This window comes from Rhinatrema bivittatum, chromosome 2 (assembly GCF_901001135.1).
Source record: "Rhinatrema bivittatum chromosome 2, aRhiBiv1.1, whole genome shotgun sequence".
Classification (NCBI taxonomy): domain Eukaryota; kingdom Metazoa; phylum Chordata; class Amphibia; order Gymnophiona; family Rhinatrematidae; genus Rhinatrema; species Rhinatrema bivittatum.
Genome location: NC_042616.1, coordinates 789,322,223 through 789,336,594, shown reverse-complemented (window position 1 = coordinate 789,336,594; position 14,372 = coordinate 789,322,223). Strand labels below are relative to the sequence as shown.

Below are 14,372 nucleotides of genomic sequence, written 5' to 3'. Positions count from 1 at the left end.
ATGGTATACAAACATTTTTAAAGAAATAAATGTCAGCAACTGCTGAGCTTAGGAAACACTGCCGAGCTTGTTCGGACCAAAAGGGTGCATTTAAATGCACAGGACTGTGTAAAAGTTGCGTGTATCAAGAGGAAAGCAGCAAGAGGTTGACCGGGATAGTGGATCTGGGCAAGAAATCCACCTATTCAGCAGCCTCTGCTAAGACGGTTGTGCCTGCGGAATGGCGGCCATTCTAGAGCCTTCTCCCGTGGTACAGGAAAGGATGGGGAAGGGGTTTTTATTTCCACCACCATTATTCCCTTTCATGGAGATCCTCAATAGTGCCCCAAAGGATTTGGAGACAGTTGGGGGGGGACTCTTGGATTCAGGGAGGCATTTTTTGGCAAATGTTGCTTATAAGGCACACGGCCTACTTGGTCTCCCTTACTCTAACAGCCTTCTGCATCTGAGTAAGGCAAACAGGATTTCCCCTGGGGGGAGGGGCCAAAGGATCCCTGCATTCCGCCAGCTATATTAGCAGGACCACGGATCAGTTAGAGGATTCAGTGGCTCGGGGAGTGAGGGAGATGTCTCGCAGCTGCCTCTGTAGGACTGGTTTGGCTTTCTGGGAGAAAGTAATGTCCCCACTGATTCCCTAGGTGTTGAGTGAGGTCTGGAAGCAGTCAGAGCATGAGGAAGTTGATCCTATTCTAGATGGGCTCCAGGGCCTAGCCAAGGCGATATCTGCTCCAATTCATTTCTACCTGGATTATAAAGTCCTTAAGTCGTGCATGCGGGAAATCCACAAAATTGCAGTTTGGGAGTTTTGACAGCTTCTGATCCCAATTGTTGTCCCACTTGTCATTATCATTTTGGGGCTTCATCCCTGTTCTTTGCTGCTTCTCGTCTTGCTCTGCTAACTTATGTTCTCACACCAGATCATCAAGCCAAGGACATTCTTCCTTTGCATGGCATTCTGTTTTACATACTGCACACTCCCATAGGACAGATTGAGTTTCTGGCCTATCAGGTTCATTTAAAGACTCTTCGGTTTCCAGCTGCCTATATGGACAGCGGTCTTCTTCATATTCCTCCGCAGAAAATGTAAAAAAAAAAAGAGGGTCTGCAAAGCCCCATTTCTGGGCTATTCCCTTCTCTCTGGATTCCCCTTTTTCTTTCTGTTTGCGGGTCATCGCTGCTTCAAAACATTATCTTTAAAGTATGCTTACTTCGTTCTTCAGCGTTGGCTGGGTCACTAGGCTAACATCTATAGGTTGGCTTCAGCCATATCGACAGTCCCTTGCCAAGTGTCCTTTCTGTCCATGGTTAAAACACGTGGATGAGATTGGCGTCTGGAACCCAGGTACAGAGGCCAAGCCCCCTATCTTTGAGATCCATTGCTGAGGTCCTTTATCAAAGTAATAGCTCACCTTGCATCAGGCACACATATTAGGTAGACAAACATCATGCGGATTTCCTGTGAGGACCTACCAGCTCTCGTGAGGCCTCCTCTAGCTCTCTAGGCCTGGTTCTTATGGTATGGTGGAAGGAACCTCCCTTCTCCCAGAATTCCTTGCGACATTCTGCCTTAAGGATGACTGGGTTAGATACTTGAACCTGGCTCCTAAGGTAGAATGAGGGAGAGCGTTAAGCCTACTCACACTTCAGTTTCACATATTTTGGCATTTTTTGCAAAGAGGTGTGGTGAAGGAGCTGGCTTTTAATTCCCTTTGAGTGCAGGTGGCGACCTTGGCTGTTTTCGTAGTAAATGCAGGGGGGTATCCCTGGCTTCTTATCCGGACATGGTTTGTTTTTCTTGGTGGGGTGAAGCATTTGCATCCCCCAGGGAGAAAAGTGTGTCCTTTGTGGAACCTTAACCTGGTGCTATAGGTTCTCTGTGGAGCTCCGTTTGAATTGTTGAAGAGGGCATCTCTAAAATATCTTACCTTGACAGTAGTCTTTTTGGCAGTTATTTGTTCATCCAGAAGGTTTTTAGAGCTTCAGGCCTTATTGTGTAGGGACCCTTTTCTTCAGATTTTGGAGGCGGGCGTGTCATTGCACATAGTGCCTTCCTTTCTGCCAAAGGTAGTCTCAGTCTTTCACCACAGTCAGATAGTGGAGCTTCCTGCTATTTCAAATTTGGATTAAACGCTGCCACATGCGAGGGAATTGTTGAGGTATCTCCAGGTTACCAACAGTGTTCAGATGTCTGACCTGGTCATTCTATGGAATGGAGTAAAGAAAGTGAGTGAGTCTTCCAAGGCTACTATTGCACAGTGGCTGAAAGAGGCAATTGGATCGGCATATATTTGCAGGAGTCCACCAGTTCCTGAGAGACTGCAGGCCCATGCTGCTAGGGTACATGGGCCGAGTATCAGCTATTTTCCCCACAGGAGATCTGTCAAGGAACTATTTAGGCTTCACTACACACTTTCACCAGACAGTATCAGCTAGAGGTCCAGGCATCGGAATCCACCGGTTTTGATGAGAGTATACTGCGAGCGAGATTGTGGCATTCCTGCCCAATTTAGGGGAGCGTGGGCTCATCTCATGCATCTGGACTGATCTGGGATATGAACAGGAAAGGAAAATTTTTGTTCCAGGACTATCCAGATCGGTCCAGAGCCCTGCCCATTCTGGAAAGCCCACCCTCACTTTCAGTGTGTATATAGTACAGAGTTGGTTGCTGGTTGGAAAGTTCTATCACCCATGCTTGTCGGAAGAGCTCCAGTTCAAAGGGCTCCACCTTCCCCCTGCTCGGTTTAAGAGAGCGGTTGAAGTTAGTATTTACAGCTAATCTCATCTTGGCTTGGGTACAGGTCATACTGAGGGACCACAGGTGGCACACTAGGTTAAGTAGCAGTGTCAGTAAAGCTTTTCTTCTCTGTCTCCATCTGTTGGTTGGGAGGCAAAATCCATTCATCTGGACTGATCTGTGGTATTCAGGAACGAAAATTAGCAGGTAAGAAACAATTTTCCTATAGGAGTCTTTGAAGTTGTTGTGATATTATACTTATAGTTGTGGAGATTTAAAAAAAAAAAAAATGACAGCTTGTCAAAAATCTCCAGTACTTATAGCAGGAAGTATCCTTTGATTTACTAATGAGCCATTTAGCTCTTGGCAACAGATAACCTGAAAAATACCATTCCTGTGTTTTCCTAGATGCTTTGCTATTCAGTGCTATACTTAAAAGTTCCAAGAGAAAATGCTGACATGACATTGGCATAAAGATGTGTTGCTTATTTCATAGAACCGCTATAGGATAACTGAACAATTCTTAGGAAAGATATATGTGCACATTCTTTTTCCCCGCCAGAAAGCTGTGACCTTGGTATGATAGTGTTCTACCAGAGGTTTCTGAAGTTCTTCCTCTCTGCTTCTCAGGATATTATCATTTTTGCTCACTAATTTTGTGTGTCAGAAATGACAGGAGTCCTGGAAAGCTCATTCTTCAATAAATCGGTTAGTCTATAAGGTGCCACCCGACTCCGGTCATTTTTGCTACACCAGACTAACACGGCTATCTTTCTGATAATTTTGTGTGTCTTTCTCTTCATAGCAAAACTTGCCTACCTCACAGCTCAGATGCAACCAGCACATATCAAGGCAGCCCAGGGTAGGCCTGGATCCCCTGGTCCTTCTGGTAAAGATGGGCCTGTAGGAAGGCCAGGTGTTCCTGGAGAGCCTGGCAGGCCTGGGCAGGCTGGATCTGAAGGACCAGCAGGTCCAATAGGTCCTAAAGGTAAGTGACTTGTCAGCTGTGACCCTGCTGTATATATGGCGAGATCCATACTTGGAAGGTTTGACCAGCTAAATTCTGGTCTTAACTGGATAAACTACAGGATTTGAATTTCCCACCATGCTGACAGCTGCTGAATTATCTCGGTAACTATTTACATGGATAAAACTTACCCAGATAAATTAGAGACCTTCCAGGAACATCCCAGGGCCAGGTTGTCTTACCCTGATAATGCTGAGGTGTACAGCATTATCCAGGGAAGTTATCCTGATAAGTCTAGTCATACCAGCGAGCGGTCCTAAAGATATCCAGACAACTTTAACCGGATCACTTGTACTTTATTTGGATATATCCAGTGGAATCCATAACCAGCTGCATTCTGCTGAATATCTGAGTAAAATTATCTGGGTAACTTTATCTGGATAACTTACCCACGTGCTCTCTGAATATTGACCTCATAGTGTCTTGGAGCAGCTAAGAGGTAAAAACTTGCTAGTGCATAAGATGGACTAACAGCTCTTTAGAGGCATCACTAGGCTGCTTCAGTTATTTATTTGCCATGGTGTTGTTATCACATAACCTTTTTACATTTTCTATCTTCCTGTAAACAAAGATCTATAGATCTTAGTCCACTTGTATTGTAACTTTAGATTTATTCCTAACATTGCAAGCTAAATATAAACAAACAGACTATAATACTCTGCAAAATGTTTGCGTGGTGGTTCCGTACTGTTTGTAGGGCTAGACATATTGGGCCTGATATATATAGCCATATCCGGCTAAATTACAAGGGATATTCAGTGGCACGGCAATGCCGTTGAATATCTGCGCACAAATCGCTACTTAGCCCAGTTATACGGCTGGTCTAATTTATCCGATTAACATAACTGGATAAGAGCAAATACCGCTACTTATCTGGTTAAGTTAACCAGATTCTCTTTATTGGTGAGAAGCCAATTTGGTGCATCCACTCTGTAGCTCCTCATTACCTATCTTCCCTTATCTCTCTCTACAACCTTCCTTGTGAGCTCGGGTCACGGAGCAAGTCCCTCTCCACCACTGCTAGCTCCTGTCACTGCTTTCAGCCTTGCTGCACCATTATACCTGCAATAAACATTATGAGTTTGTGCATCATGTTCCTTCTCGGACCGTATTCAAATCCAGTCTAAAATCTTGCCTACTTTTAAATCCTGAGTACATCTCTACAATAAATACACTTCCCATAGACTCTTGTTTGTCATGTATGTTTGCCATGAAGCAGGAAATGTCTCTTGTGTGCTACTGCACAGTGCTGTATATGTCTAGTAGTGCTTAAGAAATGACAAATAGTAGTACGGTAGTAGTAATAGAAGCCCTCATAACCAGAACAGAGCTCTCCTGAGTCTGGCACTTAAAGTAAGATCTTGCACTCTGTCTCTAAAGATATCTCCCAGCTATAAGCCATACAGGTGCATGACTCTGCACTAGTTGGGATTAGAGTCATACATTTGGGGTATGGCAATCCAAAGGATGATGAGCACAAACTAGGAGAGAGACCTTGGGGTGATGGTGTCTGATGACCTGAAGATGACGAAGCAATGCCAGAGGGATGTTGCACTTCATAGAGAGAGGCATAGCCAGCAGGAACAAGGAAGTGAGAATGAGCCTGTACAGGTCCTTGGTGAGGCCTCACCTGGAGTACTGTGTTCGGTTCTGGAAACTGTATTGCAAAAAAAAAAGATAAGGACAGAATGGAAGCGGTCCAGAGAAAAGTGAACAAAATGATGTGGAGCTGTATGGCAAGCAGTATGAGATGAGACTGAAGGACCTAAATATGTATATCCTGGAAGAGAGAAGAGACAGGGGAGATATGATTCCGAGTTTCAAATACCTGAAAGGAATTAATGATGCACAAAAATCAAATCGTTTCCGATGGAAAGGTGTTGCGGTTCTGTGAAAATAGATGCTTAAAGCCAACCGTTATAGGGAAAACAAACTTCTTTTATTAAAATCCTACAAAACAATATACCTTGGAGATAGAGGCAGCAAAGCACAAATATAACACTCTCTCAAGTGATTTTACCGATAGCAAGACTAAAGGATTTCTACACTTGTTTCATCCACCCCTCATCTAGATAACATACTTGCTAAACTTTCTGTGATTGGTTTCCTATTATAAAGAAATGATCTGAATGGCTTTCATGCTAATTATTCTCATCTCATATGTAGATTAGGTTATGTATGGCTTGCAATTAGATGGAATGTCAACTGGCCTCGCATCTGTTAAAAAATGTTCTATAACATTGTGGTTCAGCATCTTTTATCTAACATATAGGAAAATAAGTGCAAGATTATAATGTTGTTAGTACTTACAAAACTGATTATGATCAAAAATAAAAAAACTGAGAACAAAAATAACGACTTCATGTGTGACATGTCAAAAAGTGTTTAACTGCTGCTTCACTGCTTTCATGTCTGTAATGTACTACCACAAAGGAAGCTGTCAAACCTGGGTCGAGATATGAAACTCTAAGGACCAATATCAGGAAATATTTCTTCACAGAAAGGGCGGTAGATGCATGGAATGCCCTCCCGGAAGAGGTGGTGAAGACCAGAACGAAATTCAAAAGGGTGTGGGACAAACACAGAGGCTCCCTGCATGGCTAGAGAAGGGAAATGAAGAAATGGGATTACTTTTCTATTACACCTTGGGGTAGCCTGAACAGAGCAGCAGTTGCTACTACTACCCCCAAAAAAAACCAAAAAAAATCATGCTGGGTAGACTAGATGGACAGTTTTGGTTTTTATCTGCCGTCAGACAGCAAACAAGGACCCTGACTTTTATGGTCTGGGGACCAATCCCCTTTCAGGACAGCCTTCTGAAACTGGATTGGTCCTTTCAATGACATGTGATAGTGAATGGACCAATCGGCAGTAAATGAAGGAGTGAATAAATTAATATTAAGTGGCCGACACTTAATTTTTTCACTCCTTCACTTACTGCTGACAGGTTCCTGGCCAGGAGGGGGGTGGGGGGATTTGGAGTCTGGCAAGGACTGTTTTACCACAAGGACCTTAGATGCACCATTTCAGATACAGGACACCAGGATACGACCCAGACCGCTTGGCCAGTCAGGGCAGACCTTGGTGATTCTGCTTTCTGTGGTTCTCCCTATGAGGAGATCACAGAAAGCAGGATATTTGGGGGGGGGGGGGGGGGGGGGGGTTTCGGTGAGCACGTGAGGGCAGCATGCTTTAATGCTAGCTCCTGGGCAGTTGGTAAATTTGCCATGTCAAAATGGGTGCCTTGGTCTCACGGCAATTTTTGGCATCGCAGGGTAATAACTAATTCTTCTACATGAAATTTGCATGTGATGAGCGCTATTAGCTATGTGCTCTATTGGCCCGTGCATTTTGGACACACTAATCCCCATATTGTATTGGGGAACATTTTAGCACGCCAAAAACAGGCATCCAATAGTCTTACTTGGTTCAATAGCCTGAGTGCACTATATTGCATCGGCCTTTATGTTGTTATGACCACCAGGTTGTAGAGGTCACCATTATTCTTCCATCACCCTTACCTTCATCCACTGTGTTAGGAATTTCCTGCAGCTATTGGCCAGGATATCACTCATTCACTTAGAAACATAAACATAGAAACATGATGGCAGAAAAAGACCGAATGGCCCATCCAGTCTGTCCAATCGTCCAATCAATTTAACATTATAATTCTCATCACTTCCTTAGAGATCCCCTGTATTTATCCCATGCTTTCTTGAATTCAGATACTGTTTGTGTCACTTTCACTGGGAGGCTGTCCCACGTAACCAGCACACTCTCTGTAAAGAAATATTTCCCAGAGAGGGTGGTGGATGTGTGGAAGAGCCTCCCAGGGAAAGTGGTGGAGTTCTTAGCTGAGAAGTGTGGCCGAATGAGCCTGCAGCCATGCTGCAAAATGTTTCCCTTCCCCTGGCTTTATATCGGGGAATGTATAAAAGCTTTGCCTCCGTTTTGTTTTGGCTGCTTCTGCCTCCTTCTCTTTTACCTCCTGCTCTCACCTGCCCCTACCACTACTTTCTGTATCTGTCTGAACCATGTCTCACGATTTCAGTTACTTCTGCCTCTGCTCGTTGGCAATTCTGGGTATTCACTACCTTTGCAAGTTCCTTAATACGATCAGCTTATTTGGTAGAAAATCTCAACAAACTGAAAGGCTGCCATGTGAACTAAAGAAGGATCATGTCTGGGTGAATTGTTTAATACTTCACTGCCTGTGCTTCATTGCCTGTAAACCACAGAGAAATGCTGCTCATCTGTGGTGGCTGAAGGGGACATTTACTACAAATAAACTACTACTGCTGATTATCACTTCTAAAGCACTATTCAATGGACATAAACATGTGAGAGACGTTCTCTGCTCAGCAGAGCTTACAATCTAATCAAGACAAACATACAGGGCAAAAGAGAGACTGGGAATTTCATGTAGTAAGAAAATGATTAAAATCAATAAGGCTGTAAGCCTTATAATGTGGGGTTGGGATTTAAAGGTTTTAGTCTGGATTTGTATGCAGCAATAGAGGGATCATAATGCACCAGCTCAGGAAGAATATTCCAAGCACATGGTGCAGCCAGGTGGGAAGCACAGAGTTGGGACAGGAGAAGGGCATAGTTAGGATTGATTTGCCTCCTGAGCGGAGCTCACGAGGAGAGTGTAGAGAGAGGTAGTGAAGGCATTTGTTACTTTTCATTATTTTTTTCTTTTTTTTACTAACAAGCTTTCTCACTTTGTTTATTTTTAGTCAGCTGACTGTCACCAGTGTTGCAAATGGTTGTCGCCGATGCTAGTACTCTTTTTCAGAACCTGTTTTTACCATTGTTCATGATCATCAGGGTCTGGTTGACTTTTATTTTATAAGGCAATTGTCTTCAATGTTTAATTTTTATTTTATTCTCCTTGTAGGAGTCTCCTTCAATTTTTGGAAGGGGAAGGGTACGAGGGGGAGGGGAGCTGTTTATAATGGTCCGCAGAGTACAGTTCACACAAATGAATGAAAGCAGATCATTATTGAAAAAAATACCAACCAATGTTGCTCTTCATGAATCATCAAAGCCCTTCAGTGCTAATACTTTGCTCATTGCTGCTGAATCCTTGGCACATGTGTCCAAGGTGGCACACACAATTCTGCTGCCATGTAAGAGACATTATACCCTTGTAATAATGGTGTTCTGCTGATAGAACATGCACTGATAACTGTAAATATTAGCCAGTGACATCCAGTCTTACCTAAAGAAAAGACAGGAGACCTAGGAATTGTAATATTACTATAATGATGTCATTACATTGGACACTAATTACTTTTGCCTCTTTGGCACGTTACGGCATCTGAGAACAATCATTTCACATCACCAGTTGAGTAGATGGTTCTGTCTTGCTATATTGAAATAACAGATAAAAACTGCTATCCTGTGCTCTAAGTTCTCTGCTGAATTTCAGCAGCTCTTCCAAAGGCATTTGGATTACAGGAAATAGCTTTGGGGGATTTCTTTGGTTTGTTTTTTACAGAATTCAAAGGCTGAGACGTGTCAAATGTCTGCTCCATTAGAAGGCTTGGTCCAGTTTAAGCAATGAAAAGATTGCTCTCTTCATGGACATGTTTTACGCTGGTGCAAATGTGTGCTACATCTGCCTCGCAGAGGGGCGATTACTCTGTCGTTCTGATAAGAGTCCTTTTCCTTTCCCTGCAGGTGAAAGGGGTATAAAGGGGGAGAGAGGAGAACCCGGCATAGGCCAGAGAGGAGAAACGGGACCTCCAGGCACTCCAGGTACGTCCTCTGTGGCTGTAGACGTTTCTGCCCTCAAAATGAAAATAGCGTTTTTAAATTGATTTGGTCACCGGTGAGAAAAAAATGTTATATGCTCGTTATGTATTTTTAATTGTTATTGCAATGCTATGTAGAAATGTTTGAAATTAATGAACACACCTTCCGCTACACTGCTCCTATTGCCCAGTTTCCTTCCTCTTTTTGGGTTACTAGGGGGTCGGTTTTCACAAGGCGGCAACTTACCTGGCTACATTATAGCCAGTCAAGTTTAGAAAAATTCTCAACTACAACTTAGCCAACTAAGTTGTGGCAGAAAATGTTCTGAAATAATTTTAGCTAAATAGCCCTACTCATTCAGATATCTACTGAAATGTGGCCGCTAATTTGATACCCCGCCAAGAGCACTGCCCCAGGAACACTCACAATTTGACCAGATAAAATGTGGCCATCTAGTGAAACTAGGCAACTATAATAAGCAGCTTTTGGGCGGGAAAATGTTTCAACCCAACCGATCTAGCAGGATTCATCTTTAGTTAGCTGGCCAGATGTGTTTGCAAATCAATACTTAAATAATAAGATAGCTGTCATATAACATCAGGAGTCAACTGCCTTGCTGACATCGATTTAACACAACAGGCAAGCAGTGCAGACTCCTTCAAGAGTACAAAACCCCTTCGTCCGATGTGGTGCTGGAAATGCTTGCTCCTTTCAACATTCCAGTCACATCTGAAAGGAGGGATCTCTGGGTCTTCAAAGCGCATGTAACAAATCTTTTTTTGTTGGTTCTGCAATCTAAAGGGTATCATGACCTAAAAAGACTCCATGGTGCATGCAATAACTAGAAGCACTGAGAAACAAGCTGTACCGAGCCATTACAAGTCTTGTATAGACATGCTAATTTATTATAAATGCTTGGATAGTATGCTTGATGTCCAAAGATGCTACAAAGTGGCTTGTGATTTTTAAGCTCCGTTTACATATTGATTCCAGTATCTCTTTCACAGTATATCAAACAAATTAGGAATCTCTGATGCAAAAAACTTTCCAGCTGTTATTGTCTGGAGTGGCAGGTAGTGGACTATGTCTGTGTCTATCTCTGAAGAAACTAGATGACAAGGAAGGCTGAGACATCTAATTAAACCAAATTAAAACTCAAAGCCAAAGCATGAATTCCATTTTTTTTTTGTCATGGCCTGATTAGATTGGACTCATCGTTTAATTAAATCGGATTCAATTACTAGGTTCACGAATAAGAATTCTATCTGCATGGCATCAGTTCCTTTCTATTTTGTTGGCTGACATTGTCAGGATCATGGAGGTTAGAGTGACACCTGTCACTACAGATGTACGCAAATCAGGGCACACCTCTTTTGATCAGTCACCCTAAACTTGCACCAGTAAACCTGAAAAGTTAGAGTGTTAAGTTAATGCAACACATTTAACAAATGTCAAAATCCAAGCTCTGAAGAATGAATGCTGATTTTCTCAGTTAAAAGTGAAGCTCACCACCATTTCTCTGCCGTCTCTAGGTGTTGCAGGCGAGCCCGGCTATGCTAAAGATGGAATTCCAGGGACACCAGGCCCACAAGGTGAACCAGGGTTAGCTGGTCTGCCTGGCACTCCAGGCCCCCCAGGACCCAATGGACAGTGCGATCCTTCCCAGTGTGCTTACTATGCAAGTCTAGCTTCAAGGCCTGGCAACGTGAAAGGGCGCTAGTGCCGGACTCCAGGCCACTGTGGACCGTTTTCTGAAACTTGAAACCCATCTCTGACAAGGAAACAAAAGGAACTCTTTGCTGTACTTTTGTATAGTTTTTGGGAGGTCTCTTCCCTTAGATGGTTGAAATCATCAATTGCTGCCGGTCGGTCAAATTTGATTTTTTTTCTTTTGTGGTGTGATTTGCGATTTATTTTTCTCTAAGAGCAGGGAATATTAAGAAATGCTAAAAAAAAATAAAAATTGATGACTGTATAAATTACCTTTCGTTCTAGGAGGCCCATGCCACTGCCGCAGGCAACCAGCGGTGCAATCTTTTCCCAGACATCTAGTCCCAAGATTAATAATTTGAATGATACCTTGCATCCAGTCAACTGTGGCTTACAGGCCTGGGGGGTTAAACCCCACCCTCCCTCGGCACTGCCCCAGCAGACCATTTAAAGTGCCTTCCAGTGAAAAAGAGACTGTGATGGCGACTGAAATCAGGACTTGATGAGTCTTTCGGGTGCTGACATTATCCAGGTACTGTCCATGGTCTCAGCTCGTCCATCATGAGTACTGTCCGCAGCTCATGAAATGAGCGTCCCAAGCCCTTGTGCAATTTTTACTGTGTGATAACTGGACATGCAAAAAATAAAACAAACAGTAAAATGTGCCTACCTGACCTGTAAATTACAGAACAGCCTCATACCGGCCTTATTGCAAAGGAACTTTTCTCCCTGGAAGTCCAATTCAGAGTATTATGACCAGGCTTATTGAAGAGTGCTTTCCTAAGTTATTATGGTATAAATTTGGAGTGAAAAAGCCATAATATAAAGGAAGAAAAATGTCCAATTTTGTCCATCTAAATTTGAATGAGGAAAGAATCTTATAACTGGAGGCATTTCAGGGAAGGCACACAAGTGCCATTGTATTATGAAATATCTACAGCTTTCACATTCACTGCTTTCTTTATAAACTTCCATTTGATATTTTTAAACTAGCAGAAACTGATTTTCCCCTTGCCCTCTCCCATTGCATGCAGTGAAACAGCCCAACTGCATGTCTACTCAGAAAAATAAGGCGGGAGGAATGCTTTCTAATTAGCAGAATGCTTTTGGTGCTAAATAATCCAGGTTAGGTACTGGTAGCCACTACCAGTAGGGGACAAACTGCAACGGCAATTTCCTGAACAAATCCTAGTATCTTGATCATCAGAAATCGTCTTCCATTAAATAATTGCTTCTGCTTCCATTAAAACATGTTATGTTGCAGCACCCTGTCACAAAGTCTTGTACTATAAGAAGCTTAAAATTAGCTCCTGATTTTATTGGACCAGTAGGAAATATGAGCGCTAAATGCCGGACAACCAGAAAGAGTACAAGCTTATTGCTTTACTGGTCTATAACATGTCTCTCCCCATAGTTTTCACCTGAAGATGAGCAGAATTGTTCTTTATTAACAGGCACAGTATTGTAGAGATAAACTGGAATCACTCCAGATCAACATGTGTAAATAGTTTGAAGCGGGACCCCATAATCTTATAAACAGTTCTTGATAACATTTAGAAAGGAGCACACTAACCTGGGCATTCTCAGAGTGAAAACATAATTTCCAAAGTTTTGGGTTTTTTTATACCATACCATAAAATCATGGTATGTAAAGCTTTGCTTAAAAAAATGTTGAGTAGTAAATGAGGCAGGCCTAGTCAACAGTAAATGGCAGCAGTGACATCTCTGTGCATGGACCTTGGTGTTTGGCTTGACAGAAATGAACATGGCGTCACGCGACCATGGATGACTTCACTTTCTGACGCTAGCTTCATGCCAGTAACTGAACAACTCTCTTGCTGCATATTTCCTATGCCTAATTCGCATGCCGGCACTGCATTCAACATCAGTTAAAAAAAAAAAGAATAAATCCCAGTTAAACAGCTTTTGACGAACAAGCCTTCACCATTCACTTAAACAGATCCAGCCACTGAAGCCTACCTGAAGCCTTTTATTATCCATGGATACAACCCTTTCATACCATTGTAAAACCAGCATATACCTGCATGGCACGCACGCCTTCACAAATATTACAGAAGTCTGAGATGGATCACGCCTTGGTAGAAAACGTTCATGGGACATTGATGCAGGCAGACCACCACTCTTTCAGAGTTGTCTTTTGTCTTCTGCCTTTTTGACCTTCAGCTGTTCCAGGTGTTTGGCATTCACCATCTCTTGAATATGTGTGTGTGTGTGTGGGTATATTCAGCAAGTGAAAATTTGTCTTGTGAAATGTAGTCAAGAAAACACTTACTCTTAAATATATTTGTACCTGAATATGTTTAGTTTTTTTCCCGCTTACAATTCACTTGATACTAGTATGCTCCAAGATTGACTGATTTCAAAATGTAAGTTGGACAGGCTCTAAAATGTCAGGGTAAATGTGATGGTATAATACTAATATTTTGAAGTGGGAGAGATTACCAAATGTTTACATTTATTGACCATTAATATTCACCTTCTCATGACATAGTAACATAATGATGGCAGAAAAGGACCAAATGGCCATCCAGTCTGCCCAGTAAGCTTCTTCTGCTGGAAACTGCCGCTTTGTGCAGGCTATCCCCATGTGTCTGTTAAGGGTAGTAACTGCCACTCCGTGCAGGTTACCTCCTTACCTTAGGTTAAAGGTAATAATATTTACAATCAATACCACCAAGTAACTGTCCAACCCATAACAAATTTCTGTTAGCAGCATTTTTACGTAGTGAGCTGCCTTCTTGATAAGACAGACCCTTCTGCTTGAATGTTTTTGCTTTTTGGACTTGGCTGTAGAGGCAGTCCTGTGCTTTTTCCCTAATGTCTGCGTATCAGTACCCCAAACCATAAAAGTCAGGGCCCAGCATTGGCTTTTGTCAGAATCCAATAACCCCCCCCCCCCCCCCCCCCCCCCCAATCAAAACAGAGAGTGATGTTGTAGTTGTGTCAAAAGCATCAAAGTTAATTGGTTAAGGATGGTAATCCCCCATGCCTTCTATTTGTGGTGGTAGTAACTGCTGCTCTGTGCAGGTTACCCCAATGTACCTTTTTCTTCATTGCAATCCACAAGCCTTCAGGGATCCACAAGGTTTATGCCATGCCCTTTTTAATTCATTTACTATT

The 14,372-nt window shown here is 42.7% G+C and overlaps 1 protein-coding gene across 1 annotated transcript in view; it reads left to right on the top strand.

Moving 5' to 3' along the window:
* The window catches only part of COL22A1 (collagen type XXII alpha 1 chain), a 791,008-nt gene extending 776,890 nt beyond the window's left edge, over positions 1-14,118 (top strand). The window contains exons 62-64 of the mRNA XM_029592071.1: positions 3,540-3,722; positions 9,447-9,524; positions 11,054-14,118. Coding sequence (XP_029447931.1) covers positions 3,540-3,722; positions 9,447-9,524; positions 11,054-11,241 — 449 coding nt within the window. The 3' untranslated portion in view covers positions 11,242-14,118. The remainder of the gene's footprint in view (positions 1-3,539; positions 3,723-9,446; positions 9,525-11,053) is intronic.
* Positions 14,119-14,372: the final 254 nt, after the last annotated feature.